At 40.8% G+C, this 18,499-nt stretch overlaps 1 protein-coding gene across 4 annotated transcripts in view; it reads right to left on the reverse strand.

Moving 5' to 3' along the window:
- Window positions 1-18,499, reverse strand: part of clstn1 (calsyntenin 1) — a 48,929-nt gene that overhangs the window by 30,151 nt on the left and 279 nt on the right. For all 4 annotated transcript variants that reach the window (XM_072697392.1, XM_072697388.1, XM_072697389.1 and 1 more), the window contains exon 1: window position 18,499. This exon is cut by the window's right edge and continues 279 nt beyond it. In XM_072697392.1, coding sequence (XP_072553493.1) covers window position 18,499 — 1 coding nt within the window. The remainder of the gene's footprint in view (window positions 1-18,498) is intronic.

The raw sequence follows: 18,499 nt of genomic DNA on the forward strand, positions 1-18,499 counted from the left end.
TTCTCCTTTACATCCCACTACGCACCAATGGCTTGACAATGACTGTACAGGCCTTTACCCTCACCTCCATTCGCACACATCCAGACTGACACGGTGGCTGCTATCAGGTCTCCTAACCACTTCTCAATATGCTATGCTGATGCTCTGACATTTCCTCCCCTAGACACCAGCACAGAAACGAGTGTGACCTTTTTAACTTCATACAGCTTCATTCAGCCCCTGACAGACTGTGCAGTGTGTCAGCATCATGAATAGCTGCAATCCACTAGCAGATCTAACATGGAACATGAAATAGAAACTGACAGTGGGGATCCTCACATGAATGCAATTAAATCATGGCATAATGGAAGTACTGCAAACACAGGCAACATCTCTAATATTTCTCATTATGAGAATATTCTAACATGCTTATATTTATTTATAGACAACAAAATTTACCCGTTAACAATATAAAACATGTAAAGTAGGCCATGATGTAGAAAAATATGCTGAGTCACTAAATCATTTCTCTTAATCAGAAATATTAGACAGATTTTCTCACATTTAAAGGAATATTTTACAGATTTATCAACATTTCCACATAATTTCACAATCAAGTCTTTCAGAGCGGTTGACTACGAAATGGGTCTTTTTTTCATTTTTATACCTAATACACCGCCAGCTCCAACCCACCACCTAGGTCTTCCCAATCACACAGAGCTAAAAAGCTGAAAAACTAAAAGGGTAAAGGACTGCATCCGCTTCATCTGAATACTGCCACATGGTCTACACCTTATAGTATTAGTGTGTAGTACACAACTGGGACACAGCCTATGTCTGAGGCAGCAGGTAGCACACTTGTAACTATTTTGCATGAGCTAGCTTTGAGAGGCATTGAACACTTCATCTCGACATCTGGTTCCTCTTAGCACCACTGCGAACAAATCTGACTCTAAGGTTTCTCTAAAATGGAGCATTTCATATCCATCCACTCAGGATGTTTAATTATTAATGACAATTATGCAGAAATCTTGAAAGTCCATTTTGGGATGCTTTCACTTGCCAAGACCATTACTTCTGCAGTGCAGTGTGCTATATCTAATTTCCATAGGAAAATAATGGTTTAATGAAGTACTCTGTGCATGCCCACACCTAGAACCTACATTCATAATTCCAAAAAAAATATTTCTCTATACAGCAGAGATTTATGCACAGATTTAAAAAAAAAACAAAAACAAGTAAACACCTGATAACATCATGTACTATTAATCAGCTCTCTACCTCGCTCTGTTTGGTTTACATAAACAACATGCTGACTACAGTTTTGGCAAGTGCTTTTATTGTCTGTAAGTCAGTTGTGATCTGCCTCATAAATCGTCTTAGCGGCAAAGCTCACATGACCTGAGGGGTACCGCAGCTGGTTGTCTTTGGACAGATTGTCAGACCAGACTACCCAGATAATCCCCTTTAGAGTCCCAGGTTCGTAAAACCTTAAGAGCCGACACACAGTTAAATCGCATGCCCAAAGGGTAGACTAGGACGTGATGCCACTTTTCATCAACACAGTCAGCCTACAGATTGGTCTAGTGTGAGTTTTAGGTCCTGACTCTCAGGCTTCCGGACTTCACTAATGTAATTTAAAGGCAGTAATCTCAGAAGTGTGCTTGTTGAAGGAAAAGGGGTAACTGAGGAGAAGAACTAAAGAATAAACCTCAAACATTTGGCAGATGATTAATTCAGGGATGGCCATCAAATAATAACGTGCACCGCCAAATTATTTGAAGTGCTGCAAGTCCAGCCATGAATCTCTGTGGCCAAACATTTGAGGCTAAGCTAGGCTTAGATCATGCCTGAGCAGGACTGCTGCTCATTAGCTTTGGCACGAGGGTGTTCCTATACACTCGGATACATAAACCAAGTTAACCCTCCACCCCTCACCCCACCCAGACGGGGATTAAGCTTAGACCTGAACTACATTTTCCCTTCAATGGAGAATCTCCATTCATAATGCTGTGCAATCTAGGACAAGGCTTAATTCCTGTCTGTGAAACCGACACAAAGGATGGGTTTCGTACCATGGATTAAGCAGAGTCTATGACTAAACTGTGAGATCTGTGGTAATTTACCATTTTTAAGACTTTTCAGTATAGGATTAAAGTTTTATAGTGTATCGATCTGAATGGCTAGCCATAAACGGACAGGTTAACCCCAAGTAAACACACTAGCCGAAATCCAACATGCTAGACACAATACTACACCAAGTATCAGCTATAATTTGTATTTAGTTTGTTTCTATTCATCAGGTATAATATACTGCCAAAAATATGAGACATTAGATTCATTCATTTAGTTTATAAGTGCATTCAACTATAAAATTACAATTATAATAATTCACTAGACACAAGCTTAACATACAGTGGCAACCATGTCATAGTTTTTTTTTTTTTTTTTTGTATCTGATTTAAAAAAGTCTTGGATGCGTTTTCACCAGTATTTTTATGTGGCTTGGTCTTATCCAGATATTATCCAGGTCTTATCCACATAGATAGTCCAGATACTGAGGACACATGAAGTGGCCAGGTGTAAATGGGCCAATGACTTTGTGTAATCTTCCTTCTGTAAGTATTTATGGCTTGATTTGCTTTGACTGATGTAGCTACATATACATTTTAATTTATGAATGCGTATTGATTTGCAATCATTTAACATATTCAGCAGAATTAAAGGCACACTCAGGTTTAGGTAGCTGCTATTTTGCAAACTACTGAAACATGAGCATATATTACTACCACACAAATAAAATCAGAGTAAAGGTCAAACTTGGATTAAACTTAGTGTTTTTAAGAGCTGAAACTGAATCAAGACCTCCAATTGGGGTAAATAAGGAACATAGAGAGCAGACAGAGAACTTACTGAAAGGAACATGCTGCTTTGCCTTTACAAGGCCAAGAGGCTAGACTGCAAGATTATTTTTATTGTGTTTTATTTCTTGTCCTTTTTGTCACGTGTCCTTCATTTTGCACCCAAAAAACTTTTTTTTGGCATGACTATTCTTTAAATGGCTATTTGCATGAATGGAAAAAGAAATTCCAGACTTCAAATTGCCAAATTGCAGACCGTTCACTCACAATAAACGACACAGTACAAAACACTGCACAGTAATGTGCATTCCTAGTTCTAACACTGGAAGCCACAGCCATTGTTCACCCTGAAGCCAAACTAAACCATTAAAGGCAGTTTAAGTTCAGCAGTTATGACTGTTATTAAGAGAGCGGATGTAGCGGCACAATACTGGTGGTAAGACATCTCCACCATGGGCCATAGGAAGGCCATAAGTCCTGTCCCAGTTAAAAAAAAAAAAAAAAACACAACTCCACATCCTGCTATTGTGCCCTTTGCCAAGGCATCCAACCTCAAGCTGTCCCAGAGGTCGCAACAAATTGGCTACTTAAAGTCGCATTGGGGAACAGAGGTGGAAAAATAACAAAAACGCTAGCAGAGGGGTGGCTTGTGGGCCGTGTGGGTAAATGAGATTACTGAAGGAGCTCTGATGTGGTCTATAATGTTTTGGAGGGCACTGCCGTTGGTGTGGTATGGCACTCAGCCAGCCACCCACACTACCACTACATGCCGGAACATTTCAGCTTCATGTGCGGCACCATTACAATTAAGCACGCATATCTGAAGCCACATTCAGCAGGTTCTCCCAAAGGAGTGCACATGGCTGATGGCTGATAAAGAGACCACAACAGAAGACATGGCAAAACATGAGTGGTATTAATCTCTGTTCATTAGACGAGCCCACCACAACACAAACGTGAAGAACGTCTGGCAGCAATAAAATCTGAGCACAAGCACTGAAGCGTTAAACACAGATGTGTGCTGCACTGTGTAAGCTAACGAACAAATTACAAACAGCCTCTCATCATTTTCCTATTCACTCACAGCTGAACTGTTTAGTCACTAAAGTAATAGAGAATTTATTTAAAGTGAATTTAACGTAAAACAATGTTTCATACTCACAATTCATGCAGTAATCATATATATCATACCTTCTTAGTTTAGTAGACTATGAAAAGGTCTCGTCCTGTGACAGATGAAGTCAATATCGCAGGACCTCTGCAGTACCAGTGCAGTGAAATTATATAATCACAATATTTGAAGACATTTTTACAATAATTACCGCAACACACGGGATGGCAGACAAACTGCATCAGTAGCCACAGATTCTTAAAAACAAATAATCTCTCATACCAGTACAGTGCTTTTATTTTAAACATGCTGCACTTCATCCAATTAAACAGCACTAATTACACTGTACCTAAAAACAAGCAGTTGATCAGCGTTCCACAATATGCTTAAAAAGCATACTGTCTATTTTTCAGTAATTAAAATATCGCTATTATTGCCCACCCCTTTGTCAGTATTATAGAAACACACTTTTGTACTGTATAACACTATTAAATGTCAGCACGAATACTGTATAGCATTATTGTTCCTGCTAAATGTAAATGTACTGTGCTTCTGAGGCATCCAATACATTTTTTAAAGTGAATCAGGTGAACTGCTGGTGGAACTGAACAAATAAATACAATAATGTTATACAGTGTTTTTATTGGCAAATAACAGCAACAGCAGTTTAAATAGCAGTGGTTGTTGTGGCGCAACAGATAACACCACTACCTGCCAGTGAGCTACCACGTCATGTGGGAGACTGGGGTTCGATTCACGGTCTGGGTGACTATGCTGCACTACACCAATAAGAGTCCTTGGGCAAGACTCCTAACACTAGGTTGGCCCACCTCTGTAATACCAGTAACCTTGCAAGTCGCTCTGGATAAGAGCGTCTGCTGTTTCAAACAGTTTAGCTGGGATGTGTCAGCAGTATTTGACACAAAAATAAGAAAATTATTTCCCCTGTCTAAACAGCCATGTTCAGAACAGCCAGTTTGAGCCCCTGGTCGCTCCACCCACAGTTTTTCATTACTCCCTTATTCTCAGAGTTAACATCCCAGTTTGTTCTAATTTGTTGCTGTTCTCAGTGGCTAGCCAACATTTACTTCACCTTGAGTTCACATCTTTAAAGGCCTTTTCATCCTTTCAGGCCTTTTCATCCCAGTTACTCAAATTATTATCACAATACACTCGATTTTCATTTACTACACTACTGTCTGCAGTGTGATCTTGGCAGTTTTGTTATATTTTCAAAATAGCCCCCAAAAATTGGACCCTGTGAGATCACTTTCAAGGTAACCAAGAGTCACTCAGATAGGGGCGGTATAATTGTAATAAGGTGGGTGCATGACCTAAGCAGTCCACAAAAGTCTAGTCTTTAACCCCCGCCCCCCCCCCCCGAGATACTAGGGCTGTGATAAAGTAAAAATACTATGTCACAATATTCTTAACAACTACTTAAATTAAATAAAATTAATTTGACTGCAGATCTTATATATCTATAAGCCAAAAAATGATCCATCTTCCAGCTTTCTTCTCACAAATGCTAGAGGAGATCTCACAGTAAGATAAAGCTGCTTGTTCTCTGATAAATGGAAATGGTTAGTTAGGCCAAATTCAGCCAAATTGCCTTAATACAGGTTAAGTCCACAACTCGCTCCACTTATTCCTCATCAAATCTTTATGGACGTCTGTAGACTGAAATTAGCAGCTAATGATGGCGACAAAAACGGAGACATGCATGGCCTAGAGCAGTCTGTGACTGTGCAGTGGAAATAGAGCAGATTCAGTGGCTGAGCCCAGAGGGCTCCCGGATAACCAGGGCAAGGGAGCGTGTGCGCACGCGCAAATGTGTGTTTGATAGCAGGGGTAAATAAGCCCTGTCTGCCACAGGGAAGAGAAGGTATCCGGAACGAGTCTGCACTTCAGCCAACCGCTAACTGCCAACCTCAGCACTCCAGGCTGCATACTGATCCTAGGGGAGGGAGAATGGCCCAGCCACTGTCTTTTCTGCCGCTATCCAGCACAGACACTCACTGGTAGTTCTAGGGGTGATCTGCATATTAATAAACACAAAAGTCCATTTTATTATATACAATAAAATAAATGTGTGTTATTTGACATTTAAAAAACATATCAGTACACCCCTGGTTAGCATACACTGCTGCAATAAACCATCAATGAGCAGCCATAACCCAGGGCTTTCATCAGGCATCGGGTGCCAAGCATTTTGGTGGAGGAGGTCCAGCTCATAGAAAAGGCGGCTATGCATGCCATGCAGTCCTGTTCCCCAACTTGTAAACCCAATGACACCTAATCCTATAATTGGATGCTACTGTTTCATTCACAGACAAGGTCACAGACTAGCAAGAGTTTAACTGACTGCAGCAGAGTATCACATAAGCTACATGAGAAGGACGTCATCAAGGCAAGAACCTAAAAGTGAGGTGTAAACACTTCACAGTCACTAATCGGTGCTTAGGACTAAACACTGGCCATCTAAACTTAATTCAGATAGGGCCTTAATTCACACAGGGAAAGAAGACACATGATGGGAGAACTGTGAAAGGCAATGCTCATATCAAATTGTATTAATCATCCACTTAAAAGAATTGTGTCAACCCCTAACTATAATCACATTTGAGCCATTCTGGATATAGGCCATTTCTATTATAACATCAGACCCCTCTACAGCTCTGCCCATCATTCTGAACACATTTTAACTACCGAAATATTTCAGAAGGAAAATAAACGATCATTTCGGGGATAATACAGTTTTATCACTGAGCCAGTCATTACCTTGTAATTAGGGGTGAATTAACCCAAGCAGAGCTATCTGCAGTGATCCCCATTAAGAAACGGATGTTATTTAATGTGGTGTGAGGGCAGTAAAACAAGAGAGATCTTAACTGTTGCAGCCAAGCATAGAACAATTTCAACAAATTAGCTTCTCCAGATCTTCCATTGGACTCAACCACAGTCAGCACTTACTAAGGTCCGCGCTTTCAGAGTGAATAGTAGATTAAAGTATGTGCTACAGGATAGCTGCATGGTAACTGTGTACAGCTGGCCAAGACAAACTGAACTAGTACATAGATGTTAATGTATTTGACTACGGTTATTAATACTATGATTAACTGCATCTAAATTTTTTGTATTGTCAGTACTTTCAATCATCACCTGCACAAGGTTTTACTCTATTGTCTGGAAATCACACTGGTAATGAAGCTGGTTCATTACTGGTACAGTACTGCCAGTGACCAGGTTTGGTCTGATCCCTACCTGTAGCCAAGGCCTCCTTAATTATGTTTGGAATATATCAATCCATGTTAATTCAACTGTTAGTAACTGCTGACCAATAGCTTGACAAAACTGAGCAAATCCATAACATCTGGGTACGGTCAGCCTAAGCTAAATGACATCGATCCCATGCTGAAGTTTTGCCAGTTTCACTCTGTAATAGCGCACCCTATGGTGGGCCTAGAACTGAATCATACAAAATCCTGCATATGACGAAGATCCATTAACTATACCCGTAGCAGATTCACAGGTTTCATTAGGAATGGCCAAGCCAAACTCTGTTTCTTCTTTAAACGTGTATTATGGAGAGGAGAACATTTCTTAAATTGTCTCAGAATAACATTTACATTTAGGGCATTTAACAGACGCTCTTATCCAGAGTGACGTGCAAAAGTGCTACACTATTTACTCAGAATAGTAAATAGTAGTAATAGCCTTAATAATACCCTTAGCTAGTTTGTATCAGCTAGGATCCAGAAGATACCCCTAAGCTTAGAAACTACTAGTCAGTATGGAGACCATAATACTCGGCACTACACTTTGCCCAAGTACTCTTGGAAGAGATGGATCTTCAGTCACCGTTTAAGGACAGTGAGCGACTCTGCCGTTCAGACACCCAGGGAAAGTGCGTTCCAGGACAGAAAAAAGCCTGAAATTAAGACATTTATGTTGGGAGAGATGGAGAGTAAGGGCTCTGATCATGCATAAACTTTCACATTTTAAGCAAAGACACCATTAATGTATAAATCTGCAAATCCACTAAAGCCCTTTCTGCCAAATTGCAAAGCTTACTGAATTTAAATGAAATACCACTTACCCTTCACAGGGCAGAAGATTCTTACTGGGAGTTTAGACTTCACCTCTTTCTGTTAAATTACTGTTCAACCTCTGTGTAAACTCACACATGTAAAAAGGGCTCAAGGCCATAACTACAGTTTTTTTACAGTTTTTTTTTTTATCATGATATACAACATGCTTTTCTGAGCACTGCTTAAAAAACACTATCCAACTGTATGCTTCATTACAAAGAATATATGTATTTAGTCCTGTTTAATTGAATGAAGAGCAACACATTTTGAGAAGTACAGGATAATATTTGGACAGCAGCCCGCACCTGCGCTTACCTAAACATAGCTCAAACAGGCACGTGAAGCCCTGATTAACACAAAAATCCTTGTGCTCAGTTTTAATAGCATTTAATGTGGCACTATGTGCATGTGATATGCAGTGGATATCAGAAAACACTGCAGTTCTCGCATCTAAAGAGTAAAACTGCTGTTTTATGATTTTTTTCATCTCTTCTAAACGTGTTAAAGACGTGTGCATATGTCGACTAACAATGTGACAACATCTCATCAACGAGATTACACTTTATTTTTAACCACAACCCCTGTGTGAATGCCCTTTGCTGGCACACAACGTATTCCAAAGAGCGTCAGCTCCACATTTCCATTTTGTCTAGAGGTTCTGAATGACAATCCCATGTCTGGTTGACTTAAAGGGTTCGGATAAGGATTGTTAAGGATGGCTATTTCCGGTCAGTGTAGAGCAGAGACTGTGACGTGACAAGAATCACACCCACAGTGTGACTTACAACAGTCACTGTTAATTAACACAATCAACGCCTCCCCGTTAACACCTCCAGTGCAAGAGAGCTGCGAGAACTCACAAAGCATACACTGCAATCACAACCCCGGGGTACAAAAAAGGAATAATAATGGTGATGTGCATCTTGGCATAGTTGGCAAACTACCTGGATGGCTGTAAAGCTAGACTTTAAAAGGGTTCGACAAAGAAGCCCTCTATTCAAGGTTTCATCTAAAATTTGTTACTGTGGCTTGACGTCTTTACTAGCTCGAAATCCTTCCCGTGAGAATAAGCGAAGGACAATAGGGCATACTAATCCAGCATTACAATGGGCTAAGTTGAACACAAAGCACTCGGAGGGCAGCTCAATGACACCACACCTTCAGCAGCCCTTTTGCTGCGTCCTACAACTCCAAACTCCATAAAAACACAAGTCAGCCAACTACACCACAAGCTTTCAATTCCGAAACCAACAACAGCTGAGATGACAGTCTTCCTAGAACAGAAAGAACCGGAAATTCCCTAGTCTTCCTTTTCTAGAAACCCCAGAAAAACCCTGGTCTTCCTTCTGAAAGCTTCAAAAACGATTACCCCACCACAGAAGATGGGTCACTAACATCATCAAACACTTAAGATCCTCCTGCAAAAAGGTCAGCAAACAGTAGTTTTGGGACAGGAGAACTGACTTTCCAACTAGTCACATCCAATCTCCAGTGGTTCCAAAGGCAAACAAAGCCTATCTTGCTAGCAGGCTGACCCAACGCAGGCCATGGTCCAGGCTGTCAAGTGTCTAAGAGTGGACAGGCACACCTAAGTGTTTGCATTTAAATAAAGAAAGGGTGTCAAAGTGTGGAAGCGATCCACAACCACAGAGCAGGCACTGTCTAATTCCCTGTAAGCAAACCCAGGGCCCCCTGCCTAAAAAAATCCCCCCTTCACTAAGAAGGGGCTACTGGCCACAGCCAGCCAGGCAGGGGGTCCCCATGTACTCAAGGAAACGTCTGTTTGTCCACCACAGCAATCACAACACAGACGACAAGGAAAAGTCGTTTTAATGGAAGGTGGGGGCAGGGCGGGCGTGAATGGGACTCAATCCGGGCCTCTGTAAAAGTCACACAAAGGACCAGTGAGAGTGAAGTCTGGCCGCACAGCACAGAGCTGGCTTTCAGCCCACCTGTGGCAGCAACACACACACAGTTTTTATCAGCAGGTAATGGCCTCTCTGGTTACCTGTTCCCATGGAGTCTGTGGTTCTGACTCAGACAGGTACAAACCAGCAAAGAGCCACATTTTCCCCACCAACAATGACCCGCTTTAGTGGATAGACACTGATCAGGTGAGCTCTGAGCAAATGCGCTGATTTTACCTGAAGGTAAAGTTAGTTTATTGTTACAGTTGGAGCCTTGCCATCTAAGCATTGGTCCCATCATAAGGAGGGAGCCAGGACTACCAGAGAACATCACTGGTGGTTAGGATGCTACTCCCTCTCGCCCTCCCCTTTACCACTCAGCGAGCCAGTGCGACCTGGGCATTAGTGTTCTCCTTCAAGCATGTTGAGCTGTCCAAAGCTGTTAAAGCTTTCACCCTCACAGCCCTGGTAGCATTGTGGGACAGGGTGAGTCCTAACGTGTGCGTGGGAACCGGGAAGCCAACATACATTCAAATTAGATGCAACTACAATGATTTTAACCATGATTTAGTTACATAGCAATTGGGGGTTTAACGATACAGCCCACAATTCTAAGCCTGATACCAGGTTTATTTGTGGTTATATTGTGAACAAAAATTTAATGCAAGTGTCGTTCATATGTGATAAAAATGCAATTAAAATGTGATGTGTTTCCTTTAAGGGGTAAATGCCTTGATTAATCAAAAACCCACAGAAGCCTGACTGGAATGTGTGACGTTAGCCAGGATGCTCACAACACACACACATACACATATTTTTAGCTCAGGTTAGAAAGCTCATTTGTACACTGTAGCTTTGTGATTTGTTAGTACCGCAAAGGCCAGATTCACATCATCAATAAAACTACATATGGTGTAGCTTTAATTCAAACTGAGCTCCACTTGCACAGCTGGCATTCCTGCAGTTATTTATTTACAAGATCTTAAACAACACTTTGTCTAACTCTGTGAACCTGGTATGTAGGCGCAAACTTCAGTTCTTCACTCTAATGACTGGATTATTGTCATCATTTAGAAGTTACACTGGCCATAAAATAGAATCTTGTGCAACCTATGTGGATACCAACGAATTCATACTAATTTCTGCATTAGGACTATTTAAGGGGTTAAAGACCAAAGCAAAGGACAAGAAAATAAAATCAACCTTACGCATTGGAGCAAAGTCACGATATCCTTCACTTTAATATTGCCTTTTGTCTTTTAAGGATAAATGCACTGCCTGGGCAGCTGGCTGCATGAGTCAAGTGGGCAGACCTAATGACCTATTCGTGACAGATCACTGCCTCAATTCAGCACTTAGTGGGCCCAATGAAATTAGAACTGGGCTCCACCCTGACTAAGGTCGATTGTTCAGAGGACTTGTATATCCACACCGGCAGGCCGGCAAAGAAAGGACAAACTGATCGGTGCTATGGTGTGTGTACATTTTGTTCTTCATCCCTGGAATTCACAATCTGCTTCAGAATGCATGCAGAAAGCTTGAGTTAATATGCTAGCAACAGTGGACGCTTTGTGACGTGGTCGCTCCGGCACGCGGCTGTGAACTGCAGGCCAAGAAACCCTTTGTTCCAGAGTTCAAACCATGTGAACAAAATAGGCCAGCAAACGACACACTGCATTCGCAACAAGGAGGGACAATATTCACAAGTTAAACATTTATAGAGGAGGAGGGGATGGATAGAAACAGAACCAGTCCAAAACAAAGGTTAGAAACCCTGATTCAGAAGACTGTAGAGCAAATTATCTTAAATATACCACCCGAATAGCCAATTAATACTCAAAAATAAATTTTCACAACACTTACTTTTTAAGTTGCATTTTAAGTTACATGTTTACTTGGATTTAAATTATTTTCATTAAAATACAATAAATCTATTGAACTGATTTATTCATAAAAAATGTAATTTTACACACTGTTCTGCAATAAATCCAATTAACTAGGACTAAAGGTAACACTTTGTTTTAAGGAACGCAAATGAGTTTACCATGGTTAGACATTTCTGATACATTAAGATTTATTCATTATGACCTTTAATAACTGGAAACCTAGACATCTTATGTTAAAAAATCTCTCTCATCTCACCTCTAATTATGCATTTATAATGTCATAAATTATTTGTCTACTTTGTTCTTTACCAAATAAAAATCAAGACCTTTTCTGTTTTTTCATGGAATAGCTGAGTTGTGGTGGACCTTAAATAAGCTGCACCTTTACTGGTGAAACATTACACTTGCTGGACAAACTGGGAATCCAGGGAAAACATCTGCTTTGCTTCTGCACTGTAAGCTCAATGAAGGCGGTCTGAGACACGCTTGAGAAAAGGGGGAGGGTTGGTCCTGATGATCTTCACAATGTATTAATACTGCATATTACTACACTTTTATAATATATGTACTATTTATTATATATATTGTCATGATCCACAATATACTTAAGTACATTGATGGCATTGTTGGTGCTTAATGAACACTGATCCGCTGCAAGTTTCATTACCAGCAGTGTAAGTAGACTGGTTTAATTGGATGAAATGCAGCAGATGTTGAATAAAAATCACTGTTTTTAGGAATCTGTCTCTACTGCTGTATTCAGTCTGTGGTTACATGTATCCTGAAAATATTGTGATGTAATTTTTATATCATGTTGCCCTGCCCTAATATGTACTATACACTGATATACTTTGATGTTTCATGATACCCATAAATATTGTCTTATTGTCCAGCTATACCAAATGTCGTTTTAACTGACAGGTTTCCCTACTATTTATACACTGCTGAGCTTAAAAGAAATGGCACAAAGGATACAAATATATATATATATATATATATATATATATATAAAAAAGCAACAACATTCATTTTCAGCAAAAAGAAATAGATGCAATTTCCAAAAGAAAGTTTATTTTATGCTTTTACCCAAGTTCTAAATGACTTCAATGAACATAATGTCAGTGTCAGTCTAGGCCTCGCACTGAATTCACACTGAAGCACCAACATGATTTCTATGAGCTTCAATTCAAAACAAGACATGCTTCATCCAGAAGAACAATGAGTCCAATATTTTCCTCTTGAGGGTAAGCATAGTTAGCGCCTTCAATCCAGTACCACCATTGTTCAGTGAAGCCTAATGAGCCTACATTAAAACCACGCCTGACGCAGCAGAAATAGAAAGGTGCCATTAAGGGCGCTTTCATAACCACATCATGAATACTTGCTAGCTTCCTAACTAGTCTTATGAACTGACATGGTGAGATTGCCCATCAGGCTGTCTACAAGTGAGGACACATTAACTGAGGCGTCCCACTGAGCCTGCTCTGCTGAGACAGGCAAAGCGTCTGGCTGGGGGCATGAGCCACGAGCAAGCAGCTGTTTATACTAAATCCACTCTAATTTGATATGTTCTGCGCTGCTTAAGGAGCGTGTGAGAATTACCAGCAGCTAATTCAATTTCACTACTTTTATACCTAGTTGTGTGAGGATGGTTTTTAGTCTTATGAGGAAATTAACTAAGTACATGTAACCATGAGCAGGAGGAGGAAACTGGTCCATACAAGCTTCCGATTTAAATAACAGCTGCCATTAAGCAGTGGCCATACTGCAGAGAAACGTTAACTCTCTCGACCACAAGCCAGTGACCAGGAGTGCTCCAGCTCATAGTGGGGCGCACCAGCTCATGAGGATGGCCAGACTAGAGGTGAGTAATAGGAAGACATGTGGTCGTTAGTGGATTAAGTCACAATACCCTTTCTTAGTTTGTATCCTTAGTTATTATAAACACAGTATAATATACAGATACTGTCACAATAAAAAAATATATAAAGAATAAACTTATAATGGAAGGCATTGAGATACCATGTTATGGCAAAATTGAGCAGTACTTCTAGAACACTGGCAAACTGAATGTTTGATATTAAGATAGCTATACCATGTTTACACCTGTTCACTTCACAGGACGTGTATAAAGATTGTATTCTAAGATTTTAGACACATGCATTTACACTGAGTGGTTTCCAGTTAGTCCGACTGTAATCTGATTGCTGTTTGGGTCGCAATATGCAAATTCACTTGTTGTATGGTAATTATTACTGGTGTTTCGGTTGTACTGGGCAGAGTTTTGGTTGTTGAATGTGTCTTGGATAGACGGATGAGTTTACACTGCTATAACGTGGCTGAAATGGGTCTCAGACCACCTCCTGAAGTAGTTCAAGTGATCAGATCCATTGCAATTGCAATTTGATGTGGCCTTGGTTCAGTTTTAGTAGTATAGTGTACAGTAACACTGTCCTCCTTTTTCTCACTGTAAACAAAACTTTTTTTTGGGGGGGGGGGGGCATTTCTATTGGACCATTCATCATGTTTGTGACAATGTAAAAAAAAATCAAATACTACCAGATTTAAATACTATTTAAAAAATGGAAAACAATGGAACATAAATGGAGATACAAGCATATTACATTTTACACTACTGATGAAGACTTTCTCAAACCATCAGACAATTCAAACCCTTATCAAACGATCAGTCATGCAACAGTAAGCTGAATTCAACACCCATAGGTGTGTGCATGTACCACTGCTTGGGGAAATCACAAACACAGAAACACAGAGGCAGCCTAGACCTTGTCCCAAGGAAGAGGTCAAACTATACCGGCATAAAGAGTGTCAGTTTCTTTTATCAAATGGCCAATTGTTTTTTTATTACTCTACCAGCACAAGACATGCACCTGAAGAAAGCCAAAAAACAGATGGGTAAGCTGGAACGCTGCCCTGGCCCAAGCAGGAGCTTTCATGTACTGATAACAGTTGGAAAGTGAGCAGGTGTACTGCTGCAAACAGCCTTATTCAAACACACAGTCTCTGTGAAAACCACTTTTACAAGCATCACAGATGGCAATAAGTCATCAACGTCTTCAATGTCTCGGCACAGGAGCTGAGAACGTGTGGAAAAGCAACTAGGGAAGGATGTTTATTGGGGCTAACAGTGCAGACCAATCCACAAGAGGCTGTTCTTCACACCTCCCTTAACACATTTCCCCTCTTTTCTCCAAATGCAATCAAAAACGCAAAGGCATGTTTGTGTCCAAAGGTTGTTTCTTAAGTTTGGCACTGGAGCTAAATGTACATAGGTTTCCTAAAGTAGCTTAAAAATGTCTGATATGAACAAATACCCTTGATCTGATCTGTATTCAACTCACAGAAAAAAACAAACCTAGTATTTGTATTGTAACAGCCTTATTACCAAAGCTTAGAAAGTGGCTTGTATTGTACACTAAGGGTGACAGACAATACTGATGTATTTAAGTACTGACGGTTTGCAACATTGTATCGATTCTCAAAACATAGCACTGGGTTTTTAATAAATAGTTCAGATGTAAGGGTTGGTGGCAGACAGTGGTCCTTTTTGTGTTGTGTTTAAACCCTGACCACTAGACGGCAGTGTTGTACTCTCACAGATCGCACTGTTCTGACTGCATACAAAGTAAACTTTTCTTTTACTCAGATTATTTTTGCTTTGTTGCATAAAAAGTAAACTTTTGTTTTGAAAGTTTTCCTAAAATAAAAAATGTCTTGCTTACAGCTCTGCAACTGAAGAGATTTTCAAGGGATGATGAAAATATCATAGTTTTCCAGTATCACAGTATACATTATTTCACAATTACTGTTCATCTTCATCTTATTATTATTATTAGCATTATTATACAGATTTATGTTTAATAAAATCTTTATTATAGTGAAAACAATGTCTTCCTATTAAAAAAATAAAAAAGCTGCATGTGAAGTGAAGCTCTTTCAAACAATTCTGTTTCTAGGTTGTGATTTATAATGGATTACTCTGCTGATTATTTTCTCCACTGATCAATCTGAAAATAGTAAGTAAATTCTGGGGTGAGATTCTCTGTTTGGTTGCCCCCCATACCACTATTAAGTTAATGTATACAGTATGTGATAACCATACATTCTTACATCTTGTTATACCAAACAACAATATGAAGCTGCAACCCTAATTGCAGCCCCTGTATCAAGATACCGTCAGGTTTTTGTCAAAACACAAACAAAGATACAGCCAAAAATAACCCACCACAAATGTGGATTTCTACCTAGTCAATTCTGCAGAGACAACCCTACTATATGCAAGTCTACTTGGTCAATAACAGGATTTTTCCGAGGTGTAACACATGGTACTGTCTCAGCCTATTACATTGTATCGTGTGTAGTTTATTAGCTCAGGGCTGGCGTGTTAGCTCTGTTCAGTGTTCCAGGCTGTTTACTCCTTGCATGAACATGCCTTTTTGGAGATCAAGTCCCATTTGGATTTCTCTGGACCACATGAAAAGCCAGGTGTAAACACACCCTGACAAATCCTCATATCGCACCCCAATGGATCCTCCCCACAGGATCAATGGAATGCATTTTTCATAACTGCAAAAACTTATATGGGCAAGAATGTGTCTGCTGAGAGTTGACCAGCTCTAAGAAAGTTGGAATGGGCTAAAAACAGCCAGTGGTGTCTACTGTCTTCACTCAGCATCAAAGACAATAAGTAAAATCTAATACAACAGGGCCTAATCATTGTTCTAGATGTACTGCCGATGTCCATGATATGTTCAGATATGCAAACTGTGACATACTGCGCAGTATTGAATCACAATAACAATACATAGCATTATATAGTCCAGACCGAGGAGAAAGGATTAACAAGGAAAGGCCAAAAATGGCTGGAGTAAGCTTCCGGTATCTGCCAGCGTGTAAAATATTGAGCGTAAAAAGTGAGAAATCATGCTTTTAGTGGGTTACCAGAAATACCATGGAGTTAATGCATGTGTAAATGTGCTTACTATGCAGGAAGGTAAAATTAGAGCTTATCTGAGCACACTGGGGACTGGGGGGAAATGTGTAAACAGAATCAGGCCAAAGTGAATGCAGATACGCTCCAGATATGAAAAGCAAGCTACTGCAGGGTGTAAACAAGCTCTGAACGGATCAGGTAAAACACCACCAGCTTCGAATGTCGTTCTTTTAAAACGTTGAAACACTAAAATGGCCATTTTTTTATTCTGGCTGTATCAAAATAATGTCCCTTATATCGTATCGCATCTTGTGAATCATTACACCTTAACTGGAAACATAAGCCACAGCTCCACAGGCTGATTTGAGACCATCGAGTGAACTGGGCAGTAGTCTGTGGCAGGGCTGCGCAACAATTCAGTAATTATCCAATATGTTGACTGGCGGCCTCTGGTCATGCATTCCCAGCTGCCTCACATGGCAACTACATTATGCTTTGACAATCATTGCCACCCATCAGCCCATTATCCGCCAAGTCCTGTCAGAGCAGCCCCATCCGAGACACCCTGATGCTTGGTTTCGTTCCTATGCACGTAATGCGACATGCAGAGCCTTTCCATAACCTTAACGTGACGCCGCACGGCCTCTATGGTCTCACATCCTGGGGGAAAAGCATGCACGAAACACGGCTGCGCAAAAGTCAGCCTGCTATTACAAGCTACTCCTAGGTGGCAATGTTTCATAAGCACCTTTCCTGCGCACTGTGTTTTTCTGCTTCATGCAAGACTCTGCAGAACGAGATGTCCTGATGATGCAGAAGACCAGGCTTTTAGATGTCCTCAAAGCCTGCAGCCCAGCCAGGTAGTGCTCAGTCCACCTACTCTCCTGCTCTGCCATTTGAGTGCACCTGCAGTGATGCCCTTCCACACACACACACACACACACACACATCCCACTTCCCTGCCTGGCATCATGATACCCATGCATTTTTAAAAATGCCTCTCCAAAGACAGTTCTCTACAGGACCTGCAATGCGTATAAGCTTTTCCTCCTCACAGGCTGCTACACACTCTTACTTGACTTTCCTTTTCCCCTCTGGCTACATCACGCCAACCCCACCTCTCTACCAGCAAAACAATAAGTTCAGCACATAGGAGACATACAGGGTGGAGTAAGGCGTGATTTGTGGAGGATGTGTCAACAAATAGCGCAAAACAAAATAAAAATCAATAAAAAATAAACATATAGGAGGTTAAATCTTGTGTTTTTCCAGCTAAAGGCAGGCTTACAGCCCTGGGGTGTAGTCCCACTGCTCAGGACGGACACCTTACCCACCCTGCCCAAAGAAACAGGACCAAGGTTGAACAATTTCTACATAAAAATACATTAAAATCCCTCATATCTTTAATATAAAAAGCCTGAGGGTCATTTTCAGGCTCGTGCAATTTAATGACATTGAAAAAGTGCATCACAGCTACTACATCCCTCCCTCCATCCCTCCATCCTTTTGAGGCAGTGGTCCCTCCACTGTTTGGGCAACCAGGGCATCCTCTAAGGACCACTGCAGCCTCCCTCACGCGCCTTTTCGCGAACACACACTCTCGCACGCGCAGTTTAAGGCCGTTCACCTGCTGTGGAAAGGTAAGGAAAGCCCAGGCCTGAGGGAGGACAGATCAGTCTCAGCCGCCGGCCTTAAAGCTCACCGCTTACC

Source organism: Salminus brasiliensis, chromosome 14, assembly GCF_030463535.1.
Source record: "Salminus brasiliensis chromosome 14, fSalBra1.hap2, whole genome shotgun sequence".
NCBI classification, from domain to species: Eukaryota; Metazoa; Chordata; class Actinopteri; order Characiformes; family Bryconidae; genus Salminus; species Salminus brasiliensis.